The following is a 22,009-nucleotide window of genomic DNA, read 5'->3' on the forward strand; positions in this document are numbered from 1 at the left end:
TTTCTTCTTTTTTTCAGAAGAGAAAGAAGGCTTTTTAATTATTCCTGCTCAAACTGAAATGTAATTTCTTTCAAATATGTGACAATTTTAATCAACAAACCAGGTAATTCTTTCTTCACAAAGATTTCTGTCTCCGCAAATGAAGTATGAGAGACATAAGTGCTCATTTCCCCTATTCCTAGATTTGGTGGGGCTGCAGCAAGAGTTGATGATCGTGTCACTGCCAATTTTAGAATCTTCAAAGCATCTTTCCAATGGGAAGTCTAAAAAACAAACAAAAAACAAAAATTTGTCTGCTTGGATATATATATTTTCTCTATAAACCAGTGAATATTTTTATGCCATTGATAATAAACCTTTGCCTAAACTGGAACTGTGTGCATATTCTAGGGATGTCAATGAGTACCCAAGTACTCGAGTATTGCTTGGTGTTACCGAGTATTGAATACCAAAATATATAATACTCAACTAATCAGTTTTTTGTTAGAATGGTGCATATTGCCATCAAATTGAAAAAAAAAGAAATTAATTAAAATCAAAATACACTATAACATTTAAAATGTTTTTTTTTAATTGACAAAAGTGGGCTATAAAACAGGAGCCAAGGCTAACGAGTTTGACTAATTGTGTTAAAGTCATTCGATTATCTCAAATATTTTCAGCAGGTTTGAGAAACGATTTGTCCCAGAAAAAGTTGATCAGATAATATTTCTGAAGAAATTATAAAATCGTCTATCGACCCTCTGAAAATGGTTAAAACTGAAAGAGGGCAAAACATACATGTAGAAAGAGAAAACAGAAAATGTTTATTGTGTAATTCAGATGCCATTGGTGATGAATACCATTATATTTTTAATTTTTCAGCTTTTGATAACTTTTAAAAAAAACAATGTATTGCATTTTACTATAGAAATAGACCAAACACATTGAAGTTTTATGACTTCATGAATTCCAAAAAATTTACAGAACTGAACGAACTTATCATGTAAACTTATAAAGGAGATCAATAACAAATTGAACTTTTCTGGGTGAACAATTGTGAATGTCTCAATCTACTTTTGTACATTATTTATTTATGTAATTGTATTAAAATATGTATAATTATCTCTATACCTTTGTAATTTGGTTTATGAGAATAAAGATATATATATATGGACTATTAATATGTTACATTCGTTACTTCTAATTATCACCTTGATGTTGATCATTTAATTAATGTGTTTCTTTACGAATTCCATATACTGTTGTTTGAGTAATCATTTTTCTATAGATGCTTATTAATAAATTGATTAGATTTGTCAGTTTACATAATTAGTACATGTAGTAAATGAGCTATAATAAATTATGGTACAAAATTCAGTGGACTTTTATCTTTTCCTGGGGAATTATGTTTTCCATCCATAAAATAACGTCCCACAATATGTAAAACTGGTTTAATTTTGCATTCCCATTTTGAAGACCTTTTACTGAGTGAGTACTCGAGTATTGCTCGGTAAATCGAACAAGTACTCGATTAGTACATCTTCACATAATCCTGTAAGCAAAATCCATATTTTTTTTGTAGGTATTTCTGAAATGTAAGATCTTCATTCCTTTCAAAAACTATGAGTCCTACTCATAATGAGATGCAAGTAACCCCTTTTCCTTATTTGTAACGTTACAGTAAAGAAGTAATGCTTCATATTTAGCAAGAGGAGCAGAACTCAAGAGCAGTAAAAAGTAAAATCACAAAAATACTGAATCTAGAGTAAAATCCAACCAGAAAGTCCATAATCACATGGCAAAATCAAATAACAAAACACATAATAGACTGTCATAGTCTGACTTTCAAATGTAGAAATTGGTGGATTAAACCTGGTTTTATAGCACTAAACCTTTCACTAAAACACGAACACAAAAACATCTATCTACAAACACATTCATTGATTCACGTGTCTGACTTCAGAAAATTTAATACGTCACATTTATTTGTCGTTCAATGTATATACAAACAATTTCAAAATTTCACAAGGGCAATGTTAGCATACAGGGTTAAAAAATCAAAAGTATGTAAGAACTTATTTCAGAAAGATTTAAAAGTCTAAAAGTTATATAGAATTTATCAGAATACACAAATAGTTCATTCTACTACGGGATTGAATAATTTGGACGTTAGTGGTTCATTGTATATTGTAATTCACAATAGAAATATAATTCATAATAGAAATATATCATAATGACATATAATAAAACAATATCATACTGACGGGGTCTTTTAAAGTACAGAGTCATGTTATAAGAACCAAAGAAACTCAAAAAGTGAATGTATATATCCCATATGCAGGTGAAGTTGGTATATTGCTACTAAGGTAATTAAGGGAAATTTATAATTTCAAAATTAAAATCGTTTCGTTTGTCATAGATTCTGGTACTGAGATGACTGTGTAAGTCAAATTCTAGATATAAGTCTAAAAATGAGGTGGAGGAAGCCGTGTCTGTTGTGTCTTTAATTTCTAGTTCTGGGGGATATATTAATGGAAACCAATCAGAAAAAATCAGATTATTTATGGAAAGAACATCATCAATATATCTGAAAGTGAAATTAAATAATCTTGCTTCTTTGATCCTCTTGTTTTTGATTAGTGTCTGAAGGATCTCTGATTCATATGAAAATCATACCAATATACGACCGATATAATAAGAATAGACGCACAGTTTGTTCCCATAGGAATAATAAATTTATAGCGTATGCTACCATTTTTATGTTGAAAGGCATTGTGGATTATTTCTTTTAGGCAATTTTTCAATTTCACATGGGGAATGGTGGTATACAGGGTTGAAAAATCAAAAGTTTTGATATAACTAATTTCAGAACCAGATGCTCCGCAGGGGGCAGCTTTATACAACCGCAGAGGTTGAACCCAGAACGGTTAGGGCAAGTATGGACACAACATTCAAGCTGGATTTAGCTCTAAATTTGGATTGTGATTAAATAGTTGACACAGAATAGGTTTCTGACACAGAATGAATGTGGTCTAATGAACTTAAAAATTTGTTTTTGCCTTTGAGCAATTCACTATGCTGTTGAATATTAATCCTCTCAAAAAAATGTTTCAAGAAATTTTCTTTTTATTTATGAAATCTGAAATGAGAAAAATTGAACCCTCCACCCCCCCCCCCCCCCCCCCCCCCAATTTTTTTTTCACATCCCCCTTTCCCTTATTCCAAAACTGGAAATTTTGGACCATTTGGACTTTAATGTAGACCAATTTGAAAATTTACAAAATTTATGAACATTGTTAAGGGGTCAATTGACCACTTTGGTCAAGTGGACTTATTTGTAGCTCTTACTTTGCTGTACGTTATTGCTATTTACAGTTTATCTCTATCTATAATAATATTCAAGATAATAACCAAAAGCTGCAAAAAAAATTTTGAATTAATTGTTTTTCTTCTATTTTAGATTTATGCAAAAAGCAGCCATATTTATCTTGACAAATATTTGAATTTCAAGTTTTCTAATACCATGATTTTAATACCAATATACTTACAAAACTACGAAGTGGAAGTTTGAAATTATATTTAGAAACAGGTCACTATGACAATATTCCTAGAGACAATCATATTTGTAGATATTGTAAAATGAATAATATTGAAGATGAATATCATTTTGTGTTGATTTGTCCTGCATATAGAACACTTAGATGTAATTTTTTGCCAAAGTATTATTGTTCATGGCCAAATACACAAAAGCTAATTTTTCTGTTATAAGCTGGGTCAAAAAGCTTGACTAAAAATCTATGTAATTAAAGTTGCATGGAAACTAAGATTGCAAATTATCAGTTAATATATTACTCATATTATTATAAGTTATCTCTGCATTATTTAATTTATTTAATTGTTCTCTGTATTCTGTCATATTTGTTATCTGTATATTGTATTATGCTAAAGCAATGTTGTTGCTAATGCAATAAAGATTCATTCAATGCACAAACTCCATAGTATAAGACACTCTCGTTTTATTGAGGATTTAATTAAAAAGAAGAAAATCAATTATAACACATAAAATAGCAATTTCCAATCTATAACATTTACTTTTTAAAGATACCTACCCCGACATGACGACACACAGTGTAGAAAAGCTCTAGGTTGAGGATGGTACATGGCTGGTTCAGTTCAATATAATGAACCATACAATGTATGATTTGGAACACAGATTTCTGGTAGGATGAAGGACCTTTCTCAAGTACCTTTATTTCAATACAAAAGAAATTTACTGATATTAGAAATACTGTTTGCTCTATAGGTAAATACATAACTGTGTCAGACTGTTGTACTTTTTTTGCCATTGCATTTCACAATTGTTCTTTCAAAATGAATGACATCAGAGAAACAGTAGAAACACTATCAAATATATTATGCAGTTTTATCATGCATGTTTTGACCTTAAATCAACTGTTAGTTGGAACTGTAGCTCTAAAGCACAGGCACTTGTCTCAGAAAAACATTTCCAATATACCTTAATATAACAAACAGTTAAAAATTACTGTACTTTAGCAGCAGATCTGACAACTTTTAAAAATCTCCATGGTGCGCGACCAGATTTTTAAGGGTTACAAATTTTGCGGCAATTCTGTGTGTACTGTTTTTTACACTTAAAATAGTCAGTCATCTCTTCTTTTTTTCTTTTGGTATACTGATCATGAGCTTCTAAGCCTTGATTTCTTTTATTTGCATGATTCTTGTTCTCATTTTAAAATTGACAAAATAACTTAAGAATTGAGAAAAATGGCATTAAAAAATAAAGGATACAACATTTTTGGGCCAGCTGAAGTCTGCCTCCAGGTGCGTATTTTCTCACTGTGTTGAAGACCCATTAATGGTCTTCAGCTGTTTTTTGCTCTATGGTCAGGTTGTTGTCTCTTTGATCTATTCCACATTTTCATTTTCTATTTGATTATATACCTATGTTTATATGATTTATATACTATTTAGTTTTGAAATATTCCTCTTTCAGTTGGCAGTAGTTCAGAACAGAGAAAATTGAAAGAATTTGTACATGTAGCATATTTCCATTGTATGACAAATCTATTGTGCATTTTTGATCATCTTTTTTGGATTAATATGCCAATATCATTACAAAATATCAGAAATGTTGTGTTTATTTAAATACAAACTAACAGATCATTATTGAAGTCAACTAATTGAAACCAGATGCTCCGCAGGGCGCAGCTTTATACGACCGCAGAGGTTGAACCCTGAACGGTTGGGGCAAGTATGGACACAACATTCAAGCTGGATTCAGCTCTAAATTTGGATTGTGATTAAATAGTTGACACAGCATAGGTTTCTGACACAGAATGAATGTGGTCTAATGAACTTAAAATATTTTTTTTGCCTTTGAGCAATTCACTATGCTGTTGAATATTAATCCTCTCATAAAAATGTTTCAAGAAATTTTCTTTTTATTTATGAAATCTGAAATGAGAAAAATTTAACCCCCCACCCCCATTTGTTTTCACATCCCCCTTTCCCTTTTTCCAAAACTGATCTCAATTCAAATTTCTAATGGAGTTTGCAACAATAACTACTTATCACTGAATGGTAAAGATTGTTTTAATTTATCAGTTGGTAGAAAAAGTGAATATACATTGTATATTGTATAAAACAATGATTTAAGTTGATTCAACTACTATTCTAGACAAAGAAAGATAACTCCAATTGAAATATTAATTATATATCTGTATTGTATAAAACAAAGATTTAAGTTGATTCAACTACTATTCTGGACAAAGAAAGATAACTCCAATTGAAATTGCAATTAGATATTTCTTGCTATTGCGCAATACTGAGTATTTGAAAATATTTGCTATTGCACAATACTGTGCAATTGAAGATTTCTTGCTATTGCGCAATACTGTGCAATTGAAAATTTCTTGCTATTGCACAATACTATGCAATTGAAGATTTCTTGCTATTGGTGAATACTGTGCAAATGAAAATTTCTTGCTATTGCACAAAACTTAATATAATAATTTTGGATCCTGATTTGAACCAACTTGAAAACTGGGCCCATAATCAAAAATCTAAGTACATGTTTAGATTCAGCATATAAAAAAAAACCAAGAATTCAATTTTTGTTAAAATCAAACTTAGTTTAATTTTGGACCCTTTGGACTTTAATGTAGACCAATTTGATAACGGGACCAAAAATTAAGAATCTACATACACAGTTAGATTTGGCATATCAAAGAACCCCAATTATTCAATTTTTGATGAAATCAAACATAGTTTAATTTTGGGACCCCGATTTTGACCAACTTGAAAACTGGGCCAATAATAAAAAATCTGAGTACATTTTTAGATTCAGCATATCAAAGAACCCCAAGAATTCAATTTTTGTTAAAATCAAACTAAGTTTAATTTTGGACCCTTTGAACCTTAATGTAGACCAATTTGAAAATGGGACCAAAAATTAAGAATCTTCATACACAGTTAGATTCGGCATATATCAAAGAACCCCAATTATTCAATTTTTGATGAAATCAAACAAAGTTCAATTTTGGACCCTTTGGGCCCCTTATTCCTAAACTGTTGGGACCAAAACTCCCAAAATCAAACCCAACCTTCCCTTTATGGTCATAAACCTTGTGTTTAAATTTCATAGATTTCTATTTACTTATACTAAAGTTATTGTGCGAAAACCAAGAATAATGCTTATTTGGGCCCTTTTTTGGCCCCTAATTCCTAAACTGTAGGAACCAAAACTCCCAAAATCAAACTCACCCTTTTTTTGTGGTCATAAACCTTGTGTCAAAATTTCATAGATTTCTATTCACTTAAACTAAAGTTATAGTGCGAAAACCAAGAAAATGCTTATTTGGGCCCTTTTTGGCCCCTAATTCCTAAAATATTGGGACCAAAACTCCCAAAATCAATCCCAACCTTCCTTTTGTGGTCATAAACCTTGTGTCAAAATTTCATAGATTTCTATTCACTTAAACTAAAGTTATAGTGCGAAAACCAAGAAAATGCTTATTTGGGCCCTTTTTGGCCCCTAATTCCTAAAATATTGGGACCAAAACTCCCAAAATCAATCCTAACCTTCCTTTTGTGGTCATAAACCTTGTGTTAAAATTTCATTGATTTCTATTCACTTTTACTAAAGTTAGAGTGCGAAAACTAAAAGTATTCGGACGACGACGACGCAATATATGAGGAAAAATTAAAATTTTTGCGGTCGTATAAAAATGTTAATGATTTTTTTCTTGGTATTATTTTTATGATTCATTTATTTTCATGGGTATCAATTTTCATGGATTGCTGAAAACTGGCATATTCATGAATATTTGTTTTTATGGTTTTTCCAAATTCTGTATACAAAACCTATTGAAAATATGATATTCGTTGAACATTTTGATTTGTGGTTCACCTGCAACCAAGAAACCAACGAATTATAATGAATCCACAGTATTTATGTAGTTGTATAGAACATTGATCATTGTACTTGACTTTTATACTAATGAATGTCATGTATTTCACTGTCTGCCTTTTTTTTTTTCAACAACTTGTTCGTTTATGCTTTTATGATTAGGGCCTCAGAAAAGATTAATGTCCCTGTTTTTTCATGTCCTGATCATTCATAATGACCCTTTTTTTTCATTAATACCATGTTTTTTTCATAATTATATATATATATATATAAATATATAAAGGCCCTGTATAAGTCAGTAATGGACCAGTTTTGATTTGATTAATAAAGGGGCAGTTTCATACATAACTAAACTGGTTAATAAAAATAGTTGATAAAACTAGAATGTGTCCCCAGTACACGGATGCCCCATCCGCACTATCATTTTCTATGGACTGTGATTTGGCATTAAAATTAGAAAGATCATATCATAGGGAACATGTGTGCTTATAAGTTTCAAGTTGATTGGACTTAATTCAACTTCAACTTCAACTTTATCAAAAACTACCTTGATCAAAAACTTCAACCTAAAGCGGGACGCAGGGACAGATAGACAGACGAATGAACGAACAGACAGACGCACAGACCAGAAAAAATAATGGCATAGATGGGGCATAAAAAGACTGATACTTTAATGTAAATACAACTATTGACTCGATCAAGCAAATTTCCCCTAGTAAATTCAAATATGTGATAAAAACATACTTTCATGAGCTACTTTTAGAGATAAAAACGGTTGGCAATAAATATTCTAGACTTTTACTAAAAATTTGGGTCTTTTTTTTTTTTAATTTCTGTTTCTTTTGACAATAAAATGTTTCGCTGAGCGCAGCCTGATAAGACTGCAGTGGTCGAACCCTGAACAGTTGGGGCAAATTTGAACACAATATTCAAGCTTGATACTGTCTGAATTTGGATTGTGATCAAACTTTTGACATAATATAGGTTTTGACAAAAAATAAATGTGGTCAAAGAGTTTACAAATCTATTGCACAATACTGTGCAATTGAAGAGTTCTTCTTGAAACTTTTAAAAAATTTGAGTTTTGAAAACTTTTGTGAAAAAAAAATATGAATCCCTTAAAAAATTGTAAACAAAAAATCCCCCCCCCCCCCCCCCCAAAAAAAAACACTTATTGAAACCATCTTTGGAGCAACAACCCCAAAACTCAATCCAAACCTTTCCTTTGTAGTATGAAACCTTGTAGTATTATTTCAGAGAGATAGATACACTAGTACTTAAACACTAGTTATTGTCTGTAAACTTGAAAAAAAAATGCTTGTTTTTGGCCCCTTTTTGTCTTAGTTTCTAACAGTTTGCCCCATAACCCTTAAAATAAATCCCAACCTTCCACTTGTGGTATTAAACATTATGGTACAATTTCAGGGCAATTGAAATACTAGTTATTGCCCTGAAACTAGATAAATGCTTCTTTTGGACCCCTTTTGGACCCAATTCCTAAATGGTTGGGACCGTCATCCCCAAAATCAATCCCAACCTTCCTTTTGTGGTATTGCACCTTCTTAATAAATTTTATAGAGATCCATTCACTTCAAGTAAAGTTATTGTCAGGAAACCAATATGTCTTCAAAGGACAACACAGATGACAACGACATCATACCATTATACAATCCCAAAAGTTTTTTGTATCTAAAGATAAACACAAGCATATTTTTTTTAAATGTTAAGAATATCTTCTTTTTGTGTATAGTAATGCTTTAAATTTGCATAATAATTCTCTGGAAATAATTCATTTTTATTAAATGTTCATGACTTTAGAAAACAAGAGGTTCTAAAAAGCCTGTGTCGCTCACCTTGGTCTATGTGCATATCAAATAAGGACACAGATGGATTCATGATAAAATTGTGTTTTGGTGATGGTGATGTGTTTGCAGATCTTACTTTACTGAACATTCTTGCTGCTTACAATTATCTCTATCTATAATGAATTTGGTCAAGTAGTTCCAGAGGAAATTATTTGGAAAAATTTAGAAAAATTTACAAAATTCATGAAAATTGTTAAAAATTAATAAATTGACTATTAAGGGCAATAACTCCTAAAGGGGTCAATTGAGCATTTTGGTCATGCTGACTTATTTGTAAGTCTTACTTTGCTGTACATTATTGCTGTTTACAGTTTATTTCTATCTATAATAATATTGAAGATAATAATCAACAAGAGGCTCTCAAGAGCCTGAATCGCTCACCTGGTAAACAATGCCTTATTGAACATATTGAACCATGCCAGGCAAACATGTACAGCTAACAATTCTTCAATATTACAAATATATTCAGTAGTTTCAGAGGAGAAGATTTTTTAAAGTTAGCAAATATGATGAACAAATTGTGAAAAATTGTCATTAAAGGACATTTACCCCTTAAGGGGTCAATTGACAATTTTGGTCATATTAACCTATTTGTAGATCTTACTTTGCTGATCATTTTTGCTGTTTACAGTTTATCTTTATCTATAATGATATTCAAGATAATGACCAAAAACTGCAAAATTTCCTTAAAATTACCAATTAAGTGGCAGCAACCCAACAATGGTTTGTTTGATTCGTCTGAAAATTTCAGGGCTGATAGATCTTGACCTAATGAACATTTTTACCGCATGTCAGATTTGCTCTAAATGCTTTCGATTTTGAGATATAAGCCAAAAACTGCATTTGACCCCTATGTTCTATTTAAAGTAAGGGCGGCCATGTTTTTTGACGGATCAAAAATCGAAGCACACACTTTGTGCAGGATAATCTAAGGAACTATCATGCTAAGTTTCATCCAAATCCATTCAGTAGTTTCAGAGGAGAAGATTTTTTAAAGTTAGCAAATATGATGAACAAATTGTGAAAAATTGTCATTAAAGGACATTTACTCCTTAAGGGGTCAATTGACAATTTTGGTCATATGAACCTATTTGTAGATCTTACTTTGCTGATCATTTTTGCTGTTTACAGTTTATCTTCATCTATTATAATATTCAAGATAATGACCAAAAACTGCAAAATTTCCTTAAAATTACCAATTAAGTGGCAGCAACCCAACAATGGTTTGTTTGATTCATCTGAAAATTTCTGGGCTGATAGATCTTGACCTAATGAACAATTTTACCCCATGTCAGATTTGCTCTAAATGCTTCCGTTTTTGAGATATAAGCCAAAAACTGCATTTGACCCCTATGTTCTATTTTAAGTAACGGCGGCCATGTTTTTTGACGGATCAAAAATCGAAGCACACACTTTGAGCAGGATAATCTAAGGAACAATCATTTTAAGTTTCATTCAAATCCATTCAGTAGTTTCAGAGGAGAAGATATTTGAAAAATTGTTAACGACGACGACGACGACGACGGACGCCAAGTGATGAGAAAAGCTCACATGGCCTTTTAGGCCAGGTGAGCTAAAAACAGGTTGCAAGTTTGGTCTTAAAATTTCAGGGTAGATGGATCTTGACCTATTTACAATTTTATCCTCGTCATTACTTTAAATGCTTTGATTTCAGAGATATGAGCCATGTTGATTTATTTGTTGATTTTAAGTTGCTGAACATTATTGCTGATTACAGTTTATCTCTATCTATAATAATATTCAAGATAATAACCAAAAACAGCAAAATTTCCTTAAAATTATCAATTCAGGGGCAGCAACCCAAGAATGGGTTTTCTGATTAATCTGCAAATTTACAGCCAGATAGATCTCAACCAGATAAACATTTTTAACCTTTGTCAGATTTGCTCTCAATGCTTTGGTTACAGAGATGTAAGCCAAAATCTACGTTTTACCCCTATGTTCTATTTTTAGCAGTGGCCATTTTGGTTGGTTGGCCAGGTCATCGGACACATTTTTTAAACTAGATACCTTAATGATGATTGTTTAGTTAATTTTAGCCCAGTAATTTCAGAGGAAATTTTTGTAAATGTCAACGACGACAGACAAAGGACACCATTTGATGAGAAAAGATCACTTGGCCCAAAAAAGGGCCAGGTGAGCTAATAAAATCAAAATGTTGAAAATAGACATACAAAAACAAGTTGACTATCATTGTTTTTTCATGGCTTCAAGTGTATAACACCAATATTGTTTACTAATAATTATGAATTAAATAAACTTAACATTTTATATAAGATTTCTGAACACTGAGTTAAGATCAAATTTGCATAAGATTGCATATAAAAATAAAAAAGATAAAATATTAGAGACGGTATGGCCTCCTCGTGTGTAACAGTGACCATCATTGTATCATAATTAGCCACCAATACCATACTTTCTGGTACCTACCTCTACTAAGAATGACAGGAGAGTCAAACTAGTATATGAATACACATCCAACAAGTATTTAACAACACATTTTGTCCACTGAAAACTGTCTTTCCCAAATGTACCATGACTGTAGAGTGACATGACTGTCCCAAGGTTATTTAATTTATCTGATTTTTGTGAACAAACCTGTAATGTAAAAGAACCAAAATCTACCATTTTAAGTAAATAGAAAAGCTTAAAGGTCTCAATCTTTAATACTTAAAGAAACAAGTGAAGATATGTGAACTGGATTGGTTTGGGTTTTTAAATGGATAAAAGAGTTATTACTTTAAAAAAAAAAAACATTAATGAAATAAATTTGTCACATTCAATTGGTTCTAAATGTTTGTCACAGACTCAATTCGTTAAGTCCTTGACATGATAAAATTTTTAATCAAAAACATTGTGGATTTTGTTTCAACTCCTGTTGTTTTTATCTTTGTCTTTAAAATGGAGATCCTGATTCCACTCACAGAATTTGTGACTTTTATCTCTTTTTCTTGATCTTATATTGCTTATATTTTTTTCTATATACAGTTTCTCTCCATCAATAGTCTGTGCCCAAAATATTAAAAATAATTATTGTGAACCAATTGAGAGATTCCCACAAAGTCGTTTTTTCAAACTGTTGTCTGTTCTAATGTCATATTGAATAAATGCAATATATTGTTCTCTGTGTAGTTCATTCATTGATTAACCTACCCGAGTAAAAAAAATGATCTTTTAAGTTGATGAAAATACAAGTATTATTTCTTACAGAATGGAATGTGATGTTGTTTTTATTCAATATGATTAATACATTTCAATCTGTTCAATGTAAACACTGACTGATTCAAACCTTGAAAGTTGATTTCTGACAAAATTTGTTTTTTTTTGTGTGTTTGACAAATAAATACCGGTACTGGAAAATGACAATGTTAACATTAAGGCCTTCCTAAAGGCTTTCTTTAACTAGGTAAACAAACACAAAACAATAATGTGTCCATAGAACACATTAAAACCATCATCTTCTATGCTCAATGGACCATGACATTGGGGTCAAAACTTTAATTTGGCTTTAAAATTAGATTGATCATGAGTACTAAGTTTCAAGTAACTGTAATTAATAGTGGTCAGTTTTCATTGGTTTAAGAAAGCCTAAATATAGAATGGATACCAGTGCACTTGCCCTGTGAAGGATTTGAACTCACAACCTCAGTGTTTCGACTATTTAGACCACTGGACCACCGAAGGCACCTAATATGACTATTTAATTTGGAGATAACTGTTTAATCATTTGGATTAACCTGTGTAAAACACCAGAGCATGGTTGTTCAAAATATTGGATAAAGTTATTAACTGGATACATTATGGACCTTACCTGTCTCACTAAAATTTGGAGCCCTTGTCCGCCTTTTTTGTTGTTGCTGTGTCCATTTTGCAATTTGGCGCCAAGTACTAAGAGTTATGTTAAACAGACAAGTTTATCTAGTGAATTGCTTTTCAGTTTTTTGAACAACTGTGCCCAGGTCTTTTATGCTGTGTATGCTTTAGAGTGGAATACATTTGACAAAGATTTTTTAAGGAAGAAATGTTCATTGAAGATATCTCAAACCAATAAATTCAGCAATTTAAAATGGTGGCTTCTTTAAGTTACAAATGGATAGATTTGAGAAATTTGTGCTTTTCAATAGTTCTGTTGACATCAAATAATTGAATTATGATTGTTAAACTAGTATATCCCCTGCATAGTCAAACCAATATGGCTTCTTGATTAAACAGAGTATAATCTTACTAACTTGTGCTATATGATCTGCTGCATCTCGACAACTTGGAGTAAGACATTCATAATTTTGTACCAGTAAAGGCAACAGAGCAATAACATTCACTGGAAATCCTAGAAAGCAGAAAAAGTATTATTGTCTTTAAATAGAGAAATAGAAAGATATTTGAGATTATTACATTGTTGCATATTACCATATTATATAAATTTCAAAGTTTCTAAAATTTGGAAATTAGAATTTTTAAATTGTTTAAAACAAAATTCTGTAGTCCTTTCAAAAAATCATTAACACCAAAATCTATCTAAATTTAATAATTTGTAATGATTAAACATTTAATGAAATATGTATTCACCAAAATGAAATTCAAATTATATTAAACTTGTCAAATGTCTAAATATAGATGTGAACTTTGTAGATAATATGAGGCATATGTAACGTTTTTTCATATCAAAGAATAATTAGAATGAAATTGTTATTGTATTCCTTCCTATATTTTACTGGACTGATAAATATATATTTGACTCAAAGTCTCATGACAAACGAGATCAGAAGAATGAAGTAGATTTCTGCCAAATGTGGGAATTTAAAAAAGTGACCAAAAAAAGTTAACGATTTTGAGCTCATTAGTACAATGAAAATTTCCGGAAATTTTCCGGATTTCTTTTTTTTCTGTTATAGGGGAATTTATTCCCTTATAACTATTTCATGCTATTAAAGAATAAATAAGACAAAATACAAAATTGTCTTTATGAAATTCTGTTGATTCATTGTCAAAACATAAAACAGACCGTCTTACTAGAATCTAGAGAATTGATAAGAAGTAGTGGATTCAAAAACAATAATCAACTTGGGATTAAAGTAGCTTGTTATCATTGACGAATCCACTACCTCATCAATTCTGTACTACACAAAGATTCTACCACTGCATTGATACTGTTTATTATCAATTCTCTACTACACAAAGATTCTACCACTGCATTGATAGTATTTATTATCAATTCTCTACTACACAAAGATTCTACCACTGCATTGATACTATTTATTATCAATTCTCTACTACACAAAGATTCTACCACTGCATTGATGCTATTTATTATCAATTCTCTACTACAGAATGATTCTACCACTGCATTGATACTATTTATTATCAATTCTCTACTACACAAAGATTCTACCACTGCATTGATACTATTTATTATCAATTCTCTACTACACAAAGATTCTACCACTGCATTGATACTATTTATTATCAATTCTCTACTATAACATCTTTTCAATGATTGAAAACAAAATGTCAGCCATGTAGTTGAGAGGAAAAATAAAGAACTGAAGAAGGCCAATGGCCGAAACGTCTTGATAAATTGGTTTATTTATACAATTATAAAAAGTATGTTCCCTATTGGAATTTTGAAAACAAGAATTCTCTACTACACAAAGATTCTACCACTGCATTGATACTATTTATTATCAATTCTGTACTACACAAAGATTCTACCACTGCATTGATACTATTTATTATCAATTCTCTACTACAGAAAGATTCTACCACTGCATTGATACTATTCATTATAAATTCTCTACTACACAAAGATTCTACCACTGCATTGATACTATTTATTATCAATTCTCTACTACACAAAGATTCTATCACTGCATTGATGCTATTAATTTATTATCAATTCTCTACTACACAAAGATTCTACCACTGCATTGATACTATCTTTTATCAATTCTCTACTACACAAAGATTCTACCACTGCATTGATACTATTTATTATCAATTCTCTACTACACAAAGATTCTACCACTGCATTGATACTATTTATTATCGATTCTCTACTACAGAAAGATTCTACCACTGCATTGATACTATTTATTATCAATTCTCTACTACACAAAGATTCTACCACTGCATTGATACTATTTATTATCAATTCTCTACTACACAAAGATTCTACCACTGCATTGATACTATTTATTATCAATTCTCTACTACACAAAGATTCTACCACTGCATTGATACTATTTATTATCAATTCTCTACTACACAAAGATTCTACCACTGCATTGATGCTATTTATTATCAATTCTCTACTACAGAATGATTCTACCACTGCATTGATACTATTTATTATCAATTCTCTACTACACAAAGATTCTACCACTGCATTGATACTATTTATTATCAATTCTCTACTACACAAAGATTCTACCACTGCATTGATACTATTTATTATCAATTCTGTACTACACAAAGATTCTACCACTGCATTGATACTATTTATTATCAATTCTCTACTACAGAAAGATTCTACCACTGCATTGATACTATTCATTATAAATTCTCTAATACACAAAGATTCTACCACTGCATTGATACTATTTATTATCAATTCTCTACTACACAAAGATTCTATCACTGCATTGATGCTATTTATTATCAATTCTCTACTACACAAAGATTCTACCACTGCATTGATACTATCTTTTATCAATTCTCTACTACACAAAGATTCTACCACTGCATTGATACTATTTATTATCAATTCTCTACTACACAAAGATTCTACCACTGCATTGATACTATTTATTATCAATTCTCTACTACAGAAAGATTCTACCACTGCATTGATACTATTTATTATCAATTCTCTACTACACAAAGATTCTACCACTGCATTGATACTATTTATTATCAATTCTCTACTACACAAAGATTCTACCACTGCATTGATACTATTTATTATCAATTCTCTACTACACAAAGATTCTACCACTGCATTGATACTATTTATTATCAATTCTCTACTACACAAAGATTCTACAACTGCATTGATACTATTTATTATCAATTCTCTACTACACAAAGATTCTACCACTGCATTGATACTATTTATTATCAATTCTCTACTACACAAAGATTCTACCACTGCATTGATACTATTTATTATCAATTCTCTACTACAGAATGATTCTACCACTGCATTGATACTATTTATATCCACTTGGGACAGTTCAATATAAAACTTGAGGCTTGCCAAGCTTTTTAAATATTGAATTTTAACTGACAATAGTGGAGAAATATAGTATTGCAAAATGTTCGATGGTGGAATCTGTCTAATGAATTTTTTACTTCATGTAGTTTTTAACAGCCTTGATTGGTTATACAGCCCTCACACAGTCGGCTTTGTGTATAATTTTTTTTTTTTCACTGACCTTCAAAGCTGTTTTTATATGTGACGTCATCAGGCATGGTTGCTTTTTTCCTGACTTTAAAATTAGAAAATTCAGAATATCTCAAGAAAATTTGACATCATAATTGATTTTTATCAAAGAACTGGGATTAAACTATTAAAATAAATTATAAGAAAAAATAATCATTCTGCAGGAAAGAATTACAGAAATAAAATATATTCAACTGCCTTTGTTTTGGTTCTGCAGCACAAATTGAACAGTCAATAGGATTACCGTCCTTATTTGTTGTATTCTGGCACAAACACTTTCAAAATAGACACCAGTTACATAAAACAACTTAAATTGCAGTTTGCATCTTTTTTAAGTAGTGCTTAAGGGTGCTAAATTTCATCCTTGAATTCTGTAAGCAGGTTTAGACAAGAATTTGACATATTTTGTCTAACCTAAACTGTCTGTTGGATCCACAACAGGGGCAGATATAGACACAGTAAGTCTGGAAACCAAATACCAGGTGCCTTCAAATGTAACTGTTGATGTAAAACCCTGTAAAAGAGTTTAAGTCATTATAGCTTTTTAGTTTCCTTTTTATTTCTGAGACAAAATTACAACAAGAATGTGTCCTAAGTACACAGATGCCCCACTCACACTATCATTTTCCATGTTCAATGGACCATGAAATTAGGTAAAAAATCTAATTTGGCATTAATATTAGAAAGATCATACCATATAGGGAACATGTGTACTAAGTTTCAATTTGTTTGGTCTTAACTTCATCAAAAACTACCTTGACCAAAAACTTTAACCTAAAACTCCCACTTCCATTTTCTATGTTCAGTGGACCGTGAAATTGGGGTCAAAAGTCTAATTTGGCTTTACAATTAGAAAGATCATACCATAAGTAACAAGTGTACTAAGTTTCAAGTTAATTGGACTTCAGCTTCATCAAAAACTACCTTGACCAAAAACTTTAAACTGAAGACTGGCAAATGGACAGACGGACAGATAGACGGACGGCCGGTATGACGGACAGACGGTACGACGGACAGACAAACGAACGGAGGCACAGACCAGAAAACATAATGCCCTCTACTATCATAGGTGGGGTATAAAGAGCAAACATTTTTTGGTTCCATGTCATCATCCTCATTATTCTTAATTTCATTTTCAGAAAGTGTCATTCTATAATTAAATAAATTCTAAAATGCTAAAGATCCTAGTGTTTAAATTCCTTTAGGAAAAGTTGACTAGATAGATTTGACTATAAGTCTTTGATCCCAAGATTGGTTATTTAGCTCTTAATTAGCTTTGTTCAGTTCTAAAATAGCTTCAAAATTTTCTGTTTTGAGCATACCTGATGATGGTCAATCCAGAAAGGCGCTTCAGACACATCAAATTGATAATATCAAACATGTCATTTCATATTACTATCACCTAGTTGTGTCGAAAACACTGGGATGAGATGTTGACTTAATGATAGAAATTCATATGCAACCTTATTATTTTCAACCAGATGCTCTGCAGGGTGCAGCTTTATACGACCGCAGAGGTTGAACCCTGAACGGTTGGTCAAGTATGGACACAACATTCAAGCTGGATTCAGCTCTAAATTTGGATTGTGATTGAATAGTTGACACAGCATAGGTTTCTATTTTCTTTTTATTTATGAAATGTGAAATGAGAAAATTTGAACCCCCCCACCCCCCCTTTACACCCAATTTTTTTTTCACATTCCCCTTTCCCTTATTCCTAAACTGATCTCAATAAAAATTACTTATGTACTTTGCAACAATAACTACTCATTTAAATACATCATAAAATATTAAAATGTAAAAAAAGTGCTTGTTATCACTGAATGGTAAAGATTGTTTTAATTTATCAGTTGGTAGTAAAAGTGAATATACATTATATATTGTATAAAACAACTTAGTTTAATTTTGGACCCTTTGGACTTTAATGTAGACAAATTTGAAAATGGGACCAAAAATTAAGAATCTCATACACAGTTAGATTTGGCATATCAAAGAACCCCAATTATTCAATTTTTGATGAAATCAAACAAAGCTTAATTTTGGACCCCGATTTGGACCAACTTGAAAACAGGGCCAATAATAAAAAATCTAAGTACATTGTAAGATTCAGCATATCAAAGAACCCCAATTATTCAATTTTTGATGAAATCAAACAAAGTTTAATTTTGGACCCTTTGGACCCCTTATTCCTAAACTGTTGGGACCAAACTCCCAAAATCAATCCCAACCTTCCTTTTATGGTCATAAACCTTGTGTTTAAATTTCATTGATTTCTATTTACTTATACTACAGTTATTGTGCGAAAACCAAGAATAATGCTTATTTGGGCCCCTTTTTGGTCCCTAATTCCTAAATGTTGGGATCTCAACTCCCAAAATCATCCCAACCTTCTTTTTATGGTCATAAACCTTGTGTTTAAATTTCAGACTTCTATTAACTTATACCAAAGTTATTGTGCGAAAACCAAGAAAAATGCTTATTTGGGCACCTTTTTGGCCCTTAATTCCTAAACTGTTGGGATTTCAACTCCCAAAATCAATCCCAACCTTCCTTTTGTGGTCATAAACCTTGAGTTTAAATTTCATTGATTTCTATTTACTTATACTACAGTTATTGTGCGAAAACCAAGAATACTGCTTATTTGGGCCCTTTTTTGGCCCTTAATTCCTAAACAGTTGGAACCAAAACTCCCAAAATCAATCCCAACCTTTCTTTTGTGGTCATAAACCTTGTGTCAAAATTTCATAGATTTTTATTTACTTAAATAAAGTTATAGTGTGAAAACCAAGAAAATGCTTATTTGGGCCCTTCTTGGCTCCTAATTCCTAAACTGTTGGGACCAAAACTTCCAAAATCAATCCCAACCTTCTTTTTATGGTCATAAACCTTGTTTTTAAATTTCATAGATTTCTATTAACTTATATTAAACTAAAGTTATAGTGCAAAAGTATTCGGACGCCGACGACGAGGATGCCATGATACCAATATACCTGCGGTTGTATGAAAATATTAAAACTATGATGAGTAAACATACTAGTTTGTATAACAGTTAAAATTACATGTTTATAGTGAAAACGAGGTCACAGAGCAGACCAGAGCACAAAAATTTAACTAAAACCACTGAAAAATGAGGTCAATCCTGCCAGTTGCAAATGTACACCTTACAGTCCTTCCATACACCGAATATACTAGACCTATTGCTTATAGTATCTGAGATGGACTTGACCACCAAAACTTAACCTTGTTAACTTATCCATGAAATGAGGTCTAGGTCAAGTGAAACTGTCTGACAGACATGAGGACCTTGCAAAATATGCACATACCAAATATAGTTATCCTATTACTCATAATAAGACAGAAATTAACATTACAAAAAATTTTAACTTTTTTTTTCAAGTAGTCACTGAACCATGAAAATCAGGTGAGGGTAAATGGACATGTGACAAATGGAAACTTCATAACATAAGGCATCTACATTTATATACAAAGTATGAAGCATCCAGGTCTTCCAACTTCTAAAATAAAAAGCTTTTTAAAAGCTGTCAGATCACTATCCCTAAGGCTCGACAAAAAAACCCTAAAACTAAATTTCAGAAATCCTAATGATATAGTTCCTGAGGCAGATGTAATGAAAATATTCAGGAATGGATGGACAGACTGATCAATGGACTGATGGATAGACAGACAGAGGTAAAACAGTATATCTCCACTTTTTTATAATTAAGTATAATTAACTGCTAAACGCCACAAACCTTAAACTGAACACCATAAACCTTTAACAGTAAAGTCTGAACACCACAAACCTTTAACAGTAAAGTCTGAACACCACAAACCTTAAACTGAACACCATCAACCTTTAACAGTAAAGTCTGAACACCACAAACCTTTAACAGTAAAGTCTGAACACCACAAACCTTCAACAGTAAAGTCTGAACACCACAAACCTTTAACAGTAAAGTCTGAACACCCCAAACCTTTAACAGTAAAGTCTGAACACCACAAACCTTTAACAGTAAAGTCTGAACACCACAAACCTTTAACAGTAAAGTCTGAACACCACAAACCTTTAACAGTAAAGTCTGAACACCAGGGAAATTGTTCCACTTCAGCTGTTGCTCTATCTTTTCTAATCTTTCACGGCAGTCAGGTCTCTCTGGTTGTAAATGTTTCAGAATCTTACAAATATAGATAAAAGTATTACATATAGCAATCATAAGAAAGCTATAAAACCTATAAGCTAAATACTGCATGCATGATAAATTACTTCTACTTGCATATTGTCCAAAATAAATTAAATAAAACAAGCATTCTGTGAGTATTGCATGACAATACATAGTCCATTACTGGTTAAATATTCATTGCATTGGAACCAAATTTTAACTATAAATTGTCATGGTGTAAACTATATACCGATTTTCAAATCAATATTTTTAAGCATGTTGAAAAAATGTGAGGAAACTGATTATTTCAGTAAATTTTCTAAGTCCAATGACTGTTACTCTGCACAAAATTATCTGACGAGTGTCATATGGTATTTTTTAAATATGGTATTTAGAACCCACCATAGTAAATTGAACCCCCTGTTTTAGATAAATAAAATTGCAGATTATCTCATTTACAATTTGTTGGCTTTGACCTTTTTTAAAACCTGGGGGGTGCAATATACCATGATAGGGGATATATATATACCATGGCTAAATAAAATTTTCAAAACATCTTTTCAAGCAAGTAAAATACATACCAACTACTTTTCAGAGTGTAATTACTATGTAAAAGAGTTATTACAGCTAGATTTTTTAAATCTAACGGCTATAAAAGGGGGTTCAATATATCATGGCAGGGGGGGGGGGGGGGGTCAAAATACCATGGGTAAATAAAATTTCAAAACATCTTTTCAAACAAGTAAAATATATACAAACTACTTATGAGGGTAGAATAACTATGTAAAACAGCTAGAATGTTTAAATCTAAAGTTCTATAGTACCCCTGGGGTTTCAATATACCTTGGTAGGGGAGTCAAATTTATGGTTAAATAAAATTTTCAAAACATCTTTTCAAGCAAGTGAAATACATACAAACAACATTTTAGAAAATAATTATGATGTATAAGAGTTATAACAGCTAGAATTTTTTAATTTAAAGGTCTATAGTAGGGGGTTCAATTTACCATGGTAGAGGGGTCAAAATACCATGGCTATCCCAAGAGCAAACAAAAACGGGATCCATCGGGATCCCAATAAAATCCCAGTGAAATTGTTGGGATATGCCAGGATA

General features: G+C 31.4%; 1 protein-coding gene across 13 annotated transcripts in view; it reads right to left on the reverse strand.

Moving 5' to 3' along the window:
* The window catches only part of LOC139486839 (protein furry-like), a 380,646-nt gene that overhangs the window by 144,945 nt on the left and 213,692 nt on the right, over positions 1 to 22,009 (reverse strand). For all 13 annotated transcript variants that reach the window (XR_011655645.1, XR_011655644.1, XR_011655643.1 and 10 more), the window contains 6 exons: positions 20,800 to 20,910; positions 17,150 to 17,249; positions 13,527 to 13,624; positions 11,728 to 11,895; positions 4,092 to 4,229; positions 101 to 263 (listed from right to left, as the gene is read on the reverse strand). Coding sequence is in view for 10 of the 13 variants with exons in the window: in XM_071271853.1 (XP_071127954.1) it covers positions 101 to 263; positions 4,092 to 4,229; positions 11,728 to 11,895; positions 13,527 to 13,624; positions 17,150 to 17,249; positions 20,800 to 20,910 (778 nt within the window). In the remaining 3 variants the exon portion in view is untranslated. The remainder of the gene's footprint in view (positions 1 to 100; positions 264 to 4,091; positions 4,230 to 11,727; positions 11,896 to 13,526; positions 13,625 to 17,149; positions 17,250 to 20,799; positions 20,911 to 22,009) is intronic.

This window comes from Mytilus edulis, chromosome 8, assembly GCF_963676685.1.
Source record: "Mytilus edulis chromosome 8, xbMytEdul2.2, whole genome shotgun sequence".
Taxonomy (NCBI): domain Eukaryota; kingdom Metazoa; phylum Mollusca; class Bivalvia; order Mytilida; family Mytilidae; genus Mytilus; species Mytilus edulis.